This window comes from Tenrec ecaudatus, chromosome 1 (assembly GCF_050624435.1).
Source record: "Tenrec ecaudatus isolate mTenEca1 chromosome 1, mTenEca1.hap1, whole genome shotgun sequence".
Classification (NCBI taxonomy): domain Eukaryota; kingdom Metazoa; phylum Chordata; class Mammalia; order Afrosoricida; family Tenrecidae; genus Tenrec; species Tenrec ecaudatus.
The window spans coordinates 265,717,276-265,731,146 of NC_134530.1; the positions used below are offsets into that span (position 1 = coordinate 265,717,276).

General features: G+C 36.6%; 1 protein-coding gene across 1 annotated transcript in view; it reads left to right on the forward strand.

Moving 5' to 3' along the window:
* Positions 1–13,871, forward strand: part of LYST (lysosomal trafficking regulator) — a 264,929-nt gene that overhangs the window by 179,821 nt on the left and 71,237 nt on the right. Inside the window, exons 32-38 of the mRNA XM_075532181.1 lie at positions 693–869; positions 2,897–2,973; positions 5,054–5,242; positions 6,333–6,478; positions 6,594–6,690; positions 8,447–8,508; positions 12,180–12,235. Coding sequence (XP_075388296.1) covers positions 693–869; positions 2,897–2,973; positions 5,054–5,242; positions 6,333–6,478; positions 6,594–6,690; positions 8,447–8,508; positions 12,180–12,235 — 804 coding nt within the window. The remainder of the gene's footprint in view (positions 1–692; positions 870–2,896; positions 2,974–5,053; positions 5,243–6,332; positions 6,479–6,593; positions 6,691–8,446; positions 8,509–12,179; positions 12,236–13,871) is intronic.

The window sequence follows — 13,871 nt, forward strand, 5'->3', positions numbered from 1 at the left end:
TTCACAGGGATCAGCCGATTCATAACAGTAGCAAATGACAGTTATGAGAGAGCAACAAAAATAATTTTATGTTTGGGGGTCACCACAACCTGAGGAACTGTATTACAAGGTCGCGGTATTGGGAAAGTTGAGAACCACTAGATTATAGTCCAGAGGCTAGTTCTGCTCTATCTTACATGGTTGCTTTGAGTGAGAATCAACTTAATGGGACACAAAAACAACAGCCTAGAATAAGAGAGGTAAAAGGTGTACCAATCTAAAATGTATGTTGGGGGTGAGAGACGGGAAAGGTAAGATTCTAATCCTAAATTTTCTAGTGGATTTTCACATTCCACAGAACTCTTGAAATCAGTTGCTCACAAAAATGTTACTCAGCACTAATTTTATGACAAACCTGCCACCCTATCACTGGTAATGTGAAATTCAGATTTACCTAGAAGGTAGGGTTTAGAAATGCTTTCATAAAGAAAAGAGGCCTCTTGAAAATGGGCTTATAAGCTAGTTTATTTTTGGTTCATTTTCCATGTAATGACGTATAACTAGGCTTTACTTTGTTATAGCAAATTTATGTTATAAGTTACTTTTATAGTTAGCTCTAGCAATATAATTTAATTCATGCATAATTACTATTAAATATTTATATGTAAAAATAAGAATTCTTTATTAAAATAAATTGTTAACTTTTTTAACAGCATGGAGCAAAATTGGTTTTGTATTTGTCAGAGTTGATACACAATCACCAAGCTGAGCTGACTAAAGAAGAGCTAGAGACAGCAGAATTGCTTATGGATACTTTAAAGTTATGTAGCCAAAAGTGTGTTCCTCCAAGTGCAGCAACGAAGTCAGACCTTATTAAGATGATCAAAGAGGTGGGTCCGTGAAAACATAATTGTTTCTGAAGCGATTCCATTGGATATAAAGAATAATTGAAACAACGTTTTAAATTGTGCTTTATGATAAATATGTAATATTTTTAAATTTTTGTTTGATAACTTCTTACTGAGAGTTTAGCTAGTATTATTTTTAAAAAATGAAAAGAAATCCCGCAGACTTATTTTAAGGAGAGTTTTATTATCTATGGTCATTTTTATCCTCTATCAGTGGTCATCAGTGATAGAAAGATTGTTATCTTTTCGCGATAAGCAAGTTAAAGCAAAAACATTGAGCTATTGGTTTTTTAACGAAAAATCAAAATAAGGAAGTAATAAATTCATTCTGACTGCAGCCCTAGTTACTTACCCTATCTACTATTTCCATGATTCAGACTATAGGGGAAAATGGACGTTTCAAAATTATCTCAGCGATTTTAATATATCTTGATCTTTTGACTTTAAAATATGTTTTTTATGCTCTATACCAGTGGTTCTCAACTTGTGGGTCACACTCCTTCGGGGGTCAAACAACCCTTTCACAGGGGTTGCCTGCTTCATAACAGTAGCAAAATTACAGTTATGAAGTAGCAACGAAAATAATGTTATGATTGGGGGGGTCACTACAACATGAGCAACTGTATTAAAGGGTTGCGGCATTAGGAAGGTTGAGAACCACTGCTCTATGCAAACATTAAATGAGAATAGACAGGTGAACAACCAGGGAATTAAAAGCAACAACACGGAGGATGTAGAATTCCTAATGGTGTTGGAGCAACAGCAATCTAGCTGAGAGGAATTACTAAGAGGCAGAAGAAGGGTGAGCATGAAGGTGGGACAAGAGGAAGGTAAGAGAAAACAAAGGAAATATCTAGGAAAGCAAAGCTATGGATATAAGTATAAACATAGGTGTATACTTGTGTAAATATTAATTCATAAAAATAGAGGTATTGGCCTATGTACACATATTTATATGGTAGTACATTGAGGAAGTGGATGGACTTTGGGCCTCTGCTCAAACCCTCTCTCAGTGCAAGAACACTTTGTTCTAACAACCTGGCATTCTGTGATGCTCACCCTTCCAACACTGTCACTGAAGGCAAAGCGGGTGTATAAGCAAATGTGGTAAAGAAAGCTGATGGTGCCAGACTATCAAAAGATGTAGCGTCTGGGGGTCTTAAAAGCTTGAAGTTAAACAAGTGGCCATCTAGCAGAGAAGCAACAAGCCCACATTGAAGAAGCACACCAGCCTGTGCAATCATGAGGTGTCGACAGAATCAAGTAACAGGCACCAGAAGACCACAAACCAAAAAAAAACCATATTATTGAGAACAAGGGGGGGGGGGGTCATAGCAAAGACACAAAACCCATCTATAGACAACATGTGACCACACACAGAAAGGTCACAAGGAAGGGATGAGTCAACCAGGGTATAGTATAGCACCAAGGAAACACACAATATTCCTCGGGTTTTTTAAGGTTTCCTCACCCCCCACCATAATGACCCCGTCCTGCCTTTTAGTTTTGGCTAAACTGGACCATGTATACTGGTATAGCTAAGAGCTCATGACACGCACTCCAGGTTAGATACACCGCTCAGGAACAGAAATGGAAGCAGCGATACCAGGAGGCTAGGGGGAAGGGGAGGAAGGGGGAACTGATAGCAGTGATCGATGCATACCACCACCACCCCACCCTCCCCCAGGGGAATAAAAAACAGAAACGTGGATGAAGGGAGATGGTGGTCAGTGTAAGATAGGAAAATAATCATTTATAATTTATCAAGGGGTCATGAGGGTGGGAGGGTGAGGAGGAGAGGAACTCATGCCAAGGGCGCAGATAGTAAATGTTTACAAAATGGATAACAATATATGTGCAAATATGCTTGCTACAATTGATGTATGGAATGTTACCAGAGCTGTAAGAGCCCCCAATGAAATTATTTTATAAGTTAAATGAGAAGCAATAAAATTGATATATATATATATATATACACAAACATATATATTATTATCTAAATCCTTTAGGAGCAAAAGAAATATGAAACTGAAGAAGATGTGCATAAAGCTGCATGGCAGAAAACAGTTAATAATAATCAGCAAAGGTAGGATATCATTATAGGTTGAACTTAATCCCTCCAAATTATGTATCATAAATCCTAACTTATATGCCTTTAGTTTTAATTCCACTAGGAATGAACTATCTTTGTTACATTAAGGAGACAAGATGTGTAGGACATGACTCCTTTTTGACATTTTAATTTTTTAAAACAGTTTTACTGGCATTTAATTCACGTGATCACAGAGATCCATAGTCAGCCATGTTAAAAAGACCTGTGCAATCATTATTACAGCCAGTTCCAGGATATGTTCTTCCTCTCGGTACTCATGGTCACCAGCTCGCCGCTTCTTCCAACTTCCTCCAGCTGTCCCTCAGGAAACCAGAAATCCGGTTACTGGCCCCATGGATACACTCATCGTGGACACAGAGAACATACTAAACCAAAACAAAACAGCAGAGATATGATTCAATTGAAAAGAAAACAAAAAATGCTAAAAACTGTGACAAAATACAGAGGGTCAAAAGGAAGATCAATGACAAGGTCTCACATTTTAACCTATATCTGTAGTAGTCCACCTTGCAATGAACCTTGAAAGCAACTCCATTCACAGCCCTGGCCAGTGGTCAAGGGGGAATTCCCTGGAGGCTTAATCCACATCAGAAGCTGCGAATGCATTTTCAGCTTTCACTGTCACCCATGCCTTTTGCAGAACCAGCTGTTCAGAATTTAAGCTCTACCACATTCTGTTCTCCAGATTTGGATTTTATTATTTACAATCCTTGGATCACACGGGTAGTGTGTTTCTTCCATGTAGACATAGCTGACACCTCACTTAGATGGCTGCTTGTTTTAACACCAACCTTTAAGAACCCATGTGCTGTTCCTTCTGTTAGCCAGTCACCATGTGCTTTCTTCACCACACTTCTGTACAGCACCCCTATCTTCAGTGATCTCTCCATAAAGGCAAGTACAGAGCAGGGCCATGTCATAGGGACCAATTGTTCTTCGATTAGGGCTACAGTGAGTGCAAACTCAACATCTATTCATCTACATGTTATTTATATGTGCCCTGATTCACTTCAGAGATATCACTATTATTGGTAAATATTATAAGTCATCCCCACCGGGCATATAGCTGATAATTCAATTGATATTATCATTAATTTAGCCAATGCTATAAAATTTCAGACACTGTTGAGAAAACATTGCATGTGGGACAGTTTTTTAGACTGAAATACATGGATTGTTCATTTGTACAGATTAAAAACTTGTGGCTAAAAAAAAACTTGTGACTGGGTACGATTTGCACAAATAATGAAGGGCGGAGATAGGGCAAAACTTTTTAATAACACTCATTCACAAAGGCATAACTAAGTCTAATAGAGTAAGATATATCATAAAATGACAAAGGGAAAAATGAAAATAACAGATATATGGTAGTCTTGAGTTGCCATTTATTGGTCACCTTCAGAGCAATAGATTTTAACCAAAATTCACTGACTTCCAAATCCAATCAGTAACGAGGAGAGAGTAGTCATTGTGCTTCCTCTCACACTAGGACATTTCAGCCTTAAACCTAAAGGAGCGTTTCAGTGGTTACATGTTGAGCTGATAACTACAAAGGAAGGTAATACAAAACCACCAGCTACTCTATGGGAAAAAGATGAGGCTTTCCTCTCTTGTAAAAGGTTACAGTCTCAAAAACCCACAAGGGTAATTCTACCCTGACCTATCAGGTTGCTTTGAGTTGCAATCAACTCAGTGGTGGTGGGTTTGGTTTGGGGGTTTTAAATCTGCCACAGGTGTATATTTAAGGTAAAGTCGAGTTTACTCTGTGGGACTTCCAATAAGGTGTAGCTTAAGCCGTCTCTTTCAAGATATGAAAGAGCTGAAACAAGCAAGTAAAAAAGCAGATGGAAAAAGAGGCCGTCATGCAGATAGAAACCTTGTGTTATTTGTTATAGCTGTATAGTTAAATATGTCAGATACTACTTTTTATATATCATGTCTTTTACCAATCAACTGGGTTTTACATAAACTTTTAGAAATGAAAGTATCATTTTCATATACATTTAATGTTTAACTTAAGCCTACCTGATACACAGTGCTCCTGTTTGCTTAGTCTCTTTCAGCGTCTAGATTCCAAATCAAAGGAGATATCTAAAATAGCTGCTGATATCACCCAGGCTGTCTCCCTCTCCCAAGGAATTGAGAGAAAGAAGGTGATCCAGCATATCAGGGGAATGTATAAAGTAGATCTCAGTGCCAGCAGACATTGGCAAGAACTGATTCAGCAATTGACTCATGATCGGTAAGCAAACTGGGAGGACTTTATTAGATGCGCTCATGTGACTTTTGTATACTAATGTTAAACACCGTTTGTTGTTCAATTGGCCTCCATAACATTCTTCCATCCACTTAAATATTTTTATTTACTCATTTGTGGTTTATTGCATTTAAAAGGATAGTTATTTGAGAATATTTTAATTTTGGGGGAATTGAGGGGGGAAATGAAAGACAGATATTAGGTCTCCTAAATAGTAAAATCTATAAAATTGGCTTTAATTTAAATAGTATGATCCTTGCAAAATAGTAGAGAAATAACTGAAACATGGTAGTTGGAAATAGATCTCTTTTTAATCTAATATTTAGTAATATGATTTTTTAAAAGATGTATCTGTGGTAATGATTTCTTAAGGAATTAATGCCAGACTAATCCTAAGGAGTTGGAAATTAAACATGTCCCAAATGCCCAACTTCCATGATTATATTCTGATCTATTTGTCTGTATTCCTCCCTTGGATGTATATTCCCTCAGATCCCTGTATTCTGAGATTCATTGCCACGAACCACAGTCTCCCAAAACTTTGAGAAAATGCCTCACATGGTGTTGTTCAGCTCCAAATCTGAAGGTCAGACATAGGTGAGCCAAATGCAGGGTCCAGAACCAGAAACCAAAAATGCCCAAAAGTCACAGCAGGTTTTTTTGCTTTCCGCAAAGCTCAGTCAGTAAATACAAGTTGACCTTCCAGGTGAGGTAATATGTAATGTTGTTAGGTGCCATCTAGTTGAGACGTATGCTTAATATGTTTTTTTGTTTGTTTTGATTAATACATGGAAACATTGGTTACAGGAGTTTCTCCTAGACCAGAAACTGGACCTTTGGGATTCAGAATGCATATATTATGCATCTAGATCTCCTGGTCTACATCTATAAATATTGTTGTTTTTTAATTGAATCGATCCTTATTATTTATAATAGGCTTCGAAAAAGTCCACTTTATTTTCTTTGTCCATGAACTTTTCAACACCATCGTATTAATTTAATCTCTGTAATTATTTTTTTACATCTACATGGTTTCAGATTGCCACTGAAAGTCATCTTTTGCTTTCCCTCACAGGGCAGTCTGGTATGACCCTATCTACTATCCGACCTCCTGGCAGTTGGATCCAACAGAAGGTCCAAATCGAGAACGAAGGCGTTTACAAAGATGTTATCTAACTATTCCAAATAAGTATCTCCTTCAGGATAGACAAAAACCAGAGGGTAACAGTGATCTCTCTTGGCTCAACACATAATTATAACAGATAATGTAGTTATTCTATAAATAACAGATAATGAAGTTACTCGATAAAGATTTTAAATGTTTTTCCCCCAACAGATATTGTCAAACTACCACTCTCTTACCTATTTGAAGACAAAATTCATTCCTCTTTCTCTTCTACTGTAAAAGACAAAGCTGCAAGTGAAGCTATAAGGTAAATTTGTGTCAGTATAATTCTTTCTCCCTTGTTGAAAGAGTGTGCTCCTTTGTTGAAGGAATTTAAATTTTAATATATCATTGTGGAGAGTTTATGCAATATTTATTTTAGATAACCACAATGTTTGGTAAACTACAATGTACCAAATGTTGCTCAGGAGAGGAGAACATTAAATAGCTAAAATCCAGAAGGAATTGAGAACTTTTCTAATAAACAAGGATCTGTATTTTTAAAATAATATTTTATTGTATTTAAAGTAACTTACTCAACAGATTAACCTCTAACAATTTCTTTACACTTAATTGATCTTAGTTACCGAATATTTTTCACAAATGTGTCACCATTCTCATTCATTCCATGCTGGTTGTACCTCCTTATGTTCTCATCTATGCTTTTGAGTATTTTTAGGTAATTTGGTCTCATGTACATGACTTTTTAAAAGAGTTAATTACTCATAAGTTATTTTATTCAATGAATTAATATCAGAGCAGTGGTCTGGGGGTATCTTCTAGATTCAACCTCTGCAGTTAGTCTGGATGTTTTCGGTAGTGGTAGCTGGGTACCTTCTAGGTTTTCTGTTCTCAGGATCATGGAAAGTGATGTTTTTATGATCAGTTATTTCATTGAACTTGTTGTTCCATGAATCTTAGATTTTTTGTCACTCTTGTTCCTCTAGGCTGGGGGAGACCACTTATTGTACCTTAGATGGTCACTTATAAGCTTTTAAGACCCCAGTAGCTATTTATCAACCTAGGATTTAGAACTTTGGTTTTGTGAGTTATGCCTATTGACCTTGATGTCTCCTGAGGCTATGGTCCTTAGCCCCCAGTCCTGAGCCCCAAGACCCAGGAATTCATTCCCTCAAATTGTTAATGTTTTTTACATCTGTAAAAAATCAATAAAATATAGTGATTAAAAAGTCTAATTCTGGTCCACCTCTTAGAGACTGCCTGATTTGGGGCGAGTTGCTTATATTGTTTGAGTCATTTTCTTCATCTATTAAATGGGGAAAATATCAAAACCCAAGAGATCGCTGCACTGCTGAGAATGTTAGAAAGGTTCACTGTATGCTGGCTATTAATAAGATTGGAGCTCTTGGATGCCTCAATTGGTTAAATGCACAGCTTTTACTTAACAAAAATTTGGTGGTTCAAACCCATCCGGAAGTCCTTCAGAGAAAGGGCTTGATATGCGATGATAGAGCACAACCACTAATCCCTGGGAGCACGGTTCAGTTCTGCTCAGGAAAACCTGGCGTCACTATGAGTCAGAATCGACGCCATAGCAACTCGTTTATGTTTGTTCACAATGTTATTATCACTTTGTGGCCATAATTATCACTCCCACGCGTAGATCTAAAACTGAGACTCAAAGAAGGTAAGTGACTTCCCTTACAAATAGGAGAGCTTTCTAACCGTAAGTCCTGTGTTTCTCCAAGAACCTCAGACATCTTTTCTGTGTTTGAAATATCAGAAACATTAACTACTCTTTGCTCATTTAATGGAAATTATAGAATGTTGGAGGTCTTAATATGCTACATAAAAGATATAAGGATTATTATCTTTTTCTAAAAGTTTCAAGTACTTTCACCCCTACCAGAAAATTGAAAAATTGTATTTTGATGTAAGTTTTAACAAGACATATTATGTTATTGAAACTAGGTTGCTAAAAACTTACATTAGATAAAATAAAACTTATGCTCAATAGATTAATTAAAACATTTCATCATAGTAATTTTAATATGTTTTGACAGAGTAAATCGAAGATGTTTCAGTGTTGCACCATCTAGAGAAACAGCTGGCGAATTGTTATTAGGTGAGTGAAATTTAAAAGCCACTGAAAAGACAGGAAAGAAAGAAAAAGATCTAAATGAATGGCATAAAAGACTCTGAAACTTGCTCTGAATCGCAGTCGCTAAGGCAAGTGGAAGAAATCGGGAAGTAAGAGAGCTGAATAGAAAATTCCAAAGGACTGCTCAAGAAGACAAAGTAAAATATAATTAAATATACAAAACCTAGAGTTAGAAACCTAAAAATGGGGACACTCTTAGCATATCTTAAATTGAAAGAACTGGGGGGGAAATTGAGCCTGGAGTTGCAATATTGCAAAATTCTGTGGGCAAAACATTGAACAATGCAGGAAGCATCAAAAGAGCATTGAAAGATTACACAGTCACTGTACTACATAGAGCGAGTTGACATTTAACCATTTCAAGAGGTCACATGATCAGGAACCAATAGCACAGGAGAAAGAAATTCAAGCTGCGCTGAAGGAATTAGCCCAAAATAAGTCCCCAGCAATTGGTAATAGCAATCGAAATGTTTCAACAAGTCGATGAAACACTGGAAGCATCACTCATCCATGCCAAGAAATTTGAAAGACAACTGCTTGGTCAACTGACTAGAAGATATCCATATTTGTACTCATTCCAAAGAGAGGTGACCCAGGACAGTGCACAAATTATAGAATAATATCATTAATATCACATGCAAGCAAAATTTTGCTGAACATCATCTAACAACATTTGCAACAGTACGTTGACAGGGAGCTGCCAGAGGTTCAAGCCAGATTCAGAAGAGGACGTGGAGCAAGCACTCTCATTACTGCTGTCAGATGCATCTTGACTAAAAGCAGAGAATGCCAGAAAGATGTGTACTTGTATTTTATTGATTATGCCAAGGTATTTGACTGTGTGGATCATAACAAACTATGTATGGCCTTGAGAAGGATTGGATTTCCCAGAACAGTATAGTTTGCTCATGTAAAACCTGTGCATGGATCAAGAGGCAGGTGTGTGAATAGAACAAGGGAGTACTGCATGATTTGATATCAAGAAAGGTGTGTGTCGGGTGAATCCTCTCACCATACTTACTCAATCTGTATTATGAGTAAATAGTCAGAGAGGCCAGATTATATAAAGGAGAAAGCCACATCAAAATGGGGGAATGCTTAACAACTGCAATATGCACAACTTGCTGAGAGTAAGGAAGACTAGAAGCACTTTCTAATGAAGATCAAAGATTGCAGCCTTCAGTATGGATCACAACTCACAAAAATCTTCACAACTGGACCATTAGGTACCATCATGATTAATGGAGAAAATATTGAAATGTCAAGGATTTAATCAATGCTCATGGAAGCAGCAGTCGAGATCAAACAACACAATGCATTGGGTAAATCTACTGCAAAGACCTCTGAAATGTTGAAAAGCTCAGATGTTGTTGGATTTTTTCAGTCACCTCAAAAACATAAAAGTTGGACATTGAATAAGGAATACTAAAGAAGAATCAATATATTTGAATTACTTTGCTAGCAAAGAATTTTGAAAGTACCACGGACTGCCAAAAGAACAAACACATCTAGAAGAATTACATCCAGGATGCTGCTTAGAGGCAAAGAGGACGAGATTTGATCTCACATACTTTGGACTTGTTATCGAGAGAAACTTGGCCCTGTAAAAGGTAGAGGGTCAGGAAAAGAGAATATCCTGACAAGATAGACTGACACAGTGAATGTACAATGGTCTCAAACATACAGCAGGATAGTACCAACCTGACAGTACATAGTAGCAAGTCAAATTTACCGTACATTATTTTTTGCCCTTTTTTAAAGAACATTACCAATAAATCTAGTAAGTTTCTCTTGTATCACATGTTATTTTGCCTTAACATCTTATACAATGCCTATAATTCATGAAGGTGAAAAATTGACATTTTCTACAAAGCAAATGAAGAACACTTTAATTTTTTAAAGCGGACTTTCTACATGAGCATGCATCTTTATGTTTAATAATTCTTTGATTTTTTAGCACTTTCGATATTGATATACTTAAGGCCTAAATGTATTAACAGATACATCTTTGCATAGACATATAGTAAACTTAAAGCTGTTTATAATTTATATTCTCTATTCTTCTGAAATAAAGGAAAAAAATTGGTTATATTTTTTCCACAATAGGAATAAATGAAATTACATCACTTGTTCATTATTTATGTAAAGAATCCACTTATATACTTTAGGCCCCTAAACCAGTAGTAGCATCAGCATCATAGAAATGTACATACTGTGTTAGGTAGGGTTCTCTGGAGAAACAAAATCAGCACACTTATTATTTTATGTGTGTGTGTGTAGTTAGGCACAGAAAACCTAACTATGACACATGGATATCACACATAGAGCTAATTAGTCCACAAAGCAGTACAGAGGGCTCAGTTCAACTAACTCACGGAACAGTTAATATACTGAAGTTCCTTCAACTCACGGTGACTGCTGGTCCAAAGTCCAGGAAGCAGACACATGGAATCTGCCCTCAGACAAGACAAGCATAGTCAGCCTGCAGGCAGTGAGCATCTGGGTGAGGCAGCAACAGCCAGCATTAACAGCAAAGCAGGACCCCCTTGAGGCTCAAACTCTAGCGATGCCCAGCAAGGTGACAAGATCCATGGGTTGGCTTGACCCACAGGTAGTGCAGCACACAGTTGAAGCAAAACAGCTGCATACTGAACTGATCACCAGGGAGAAAGAGTGCTCGAAGGGCTGTTTATCTCAGTCAGTCACCCTCCAACCAAGTTGCAACCTGATTTAATTCCACCCGCATGTTCCTGCGGTAGCCTAGTTGGCACAGAAAACCCAACTATCACACATACTAAATCTGACAAAATATCACTGATACACGCTGGAGTTAAAAGTCACTGCTGTTAACAAAAGCTTCAGACTTCAAAGTCCTAGAGGTAAAATGTCAAGCTTGTCCAGAAAGAGCCCTCTGTCATAAAAATTGGCATAGGCCCTTCTCTGAATTGGCCATGCCAGTGTATGGTTCACCCAAGACTCAAGAGTGATCAGCATCTAGGAGGCAGAAAGTGCTTCACATGCAAACAGGATGTTGGGGAGCAATAGCCTGCTTATGGAGCAGGAAAAACTTTTGAGCTCTGCTTTAAGGTTGATTCTTCCCTACTGGGCATCTCAGTCAGCAAAATAATTAAGGATTCCTCTTTGCTTAAAAATTTTATTTACAACTTGACATCAATTAATTTGTGACAAAATGAAGGAAATCAATATGCCAATAATAATAATATAAGACGAGTAACAGTAATATTTTTATTTAGCACTGAGTGTCAAACATTATTATAAATATTTTACATATATTCTAATTTAATTCCCATAGTAATCCTGTAAAGTAGGGCCCCCACCATTTTTTCAAATCGAAGGAACTAAGACACAAAAGTTAAATGACCTTTTTTTTTTAATCATTTTATTGGGGGCTTGTACAATTCTTATCACAGTCCATACACACATCCATTGTGTAAATGACTTTTTTAAGATCTCATAGATAGTATTTAAAAATATATCTTTAAAGCCAGGAAATATTTCTCATTGCTGAAATTTAAATTCAGGCTGAATGACTGCAGAGTTCATGATTTTAACTACTACAACTTATATATCATAATGCAAGTATATTTTTAAAGGGTTATATCAATTTTCTGCAGGTAAATGTGGAATGTATTTTGTGGAAGACAATGCTTCTGACACACTTGAAAATTCGGTGAGTAATGTTTTAAGTGTATATTTATAGAAATAAGGCAATTTACTGAAAATTTATAAATTTACTATAACCAGAGATCATGCAGAACTGTTAAATTACTGTGAATCTATATTAAAAAACTTTTAACGAAAGATATATTTTTTAAGAGGCTGTGCCTCTTCCCTGGCTTATGTTTCAGATTTCATGGCAATTAATATTATGAGTCAGCTTCTAGAGTGCTCTTCTGATTTCAGTGTTATGTCCATTCTTTCTCACTCGATCCTAGTAACAACCAAGTAACTCCCTGTCATTCCCAATTTACTTTTTCCTTTGAAAAGAAAGGAAAATATTACAAATTGAACAATTAAAGTTATCCTGTTACTCACATAGCTTAGTAATTATAATTCGTAATCTTATGGAAATACTGGTATTATTGTTAAATGTCATCAAGTTGGCTCTGACTAGTAGCAACCCTGTCTATCACAGATCAAAACACTGCCCAATCCTGCACTATCCTCACGACTGTTATTTGAACCCACTGTTACAGTCATTGTGTCAGCCCATCTCCTCTCCTTTGCTGACCCTCTTTACCAAGTATAATGCTCTTTTCCAAGGCCTGGTTTCTCCTGATAGCATGGCCAAAGAATATGAGGCAAAGTCTTGTCATCCTCACTCTGAAGGAACATTCTGGCTGTACTTCCTCTAAAGCAGATTTTCTGACAGTCCATGGTACTTTGAATAGTCTTTGCAACACCATAATTCAAATGCATTGATATTTTTTATAATTGAACAATTTATCCTGTTATTCACATAGCTTTGTGTTTTAGTGTGAGTTCTCTAGAGAAACACAACTAGTAAAGCTTATGCATGCATCTAATGAAAGACATAGATTTTAAGAAAGTAGTTAACATAGTTGTAGAAGCAGGTAAGTCTAGTTAAGTTAAAGTTTTGAGTCAGATGTTCAATTGGAGGCTTTTGCTGTCATAGCTGACAAACCAGGAAGCAGAAAGACAAAACCTGAAAGTAGGAAAGCTATAGGCTGGTGGACTTGGAGACAGGTGGATCCAAGATCAGCAGGTCATTTGGCTGAATGAAGAAACATGTACACATAAAAAGATAAAAGTTGATTTTATTTCAAATAATGTAAAAAATATGAAAACACTTAACATAGCCTAAGAAATTCAGTAGGCATTATTTTCTGATTCAAATGACAATTATTACAAGGATTATCACAACTAATAAAAGTATTAATAAATACTTTTAAATAAATATATGTAAATAAATAAAATGCTAATGAAAGTATACTTATGTTTTAAGATTATATGCTATATTACTTATCATTTCACCAACTAAGGAATTTAACAGTTGCTGTATAAGCTAACATAAGAACAAACAAATCTATTGTGAAAGTACGGCCAAAATGTCCCTTAGAGGCAAGAATAACAAGACTTCATCTCATGTACTTTGGAGTGTTATCAAGAGAGATCAGTCCCTGCAGAAGGACATCATGCTAGGAAAATAGAGGACAGTAAAAACTAGGAAGACCCTCAGCAAGATGGACTGCCACAGGGACTGCCACAGTTGGCTCAAACATGAGAATCGTGTGATGTGGTGCAGGACCAGGCAGCGTTGTACTGGGTTCTGTTGTACGCTATGA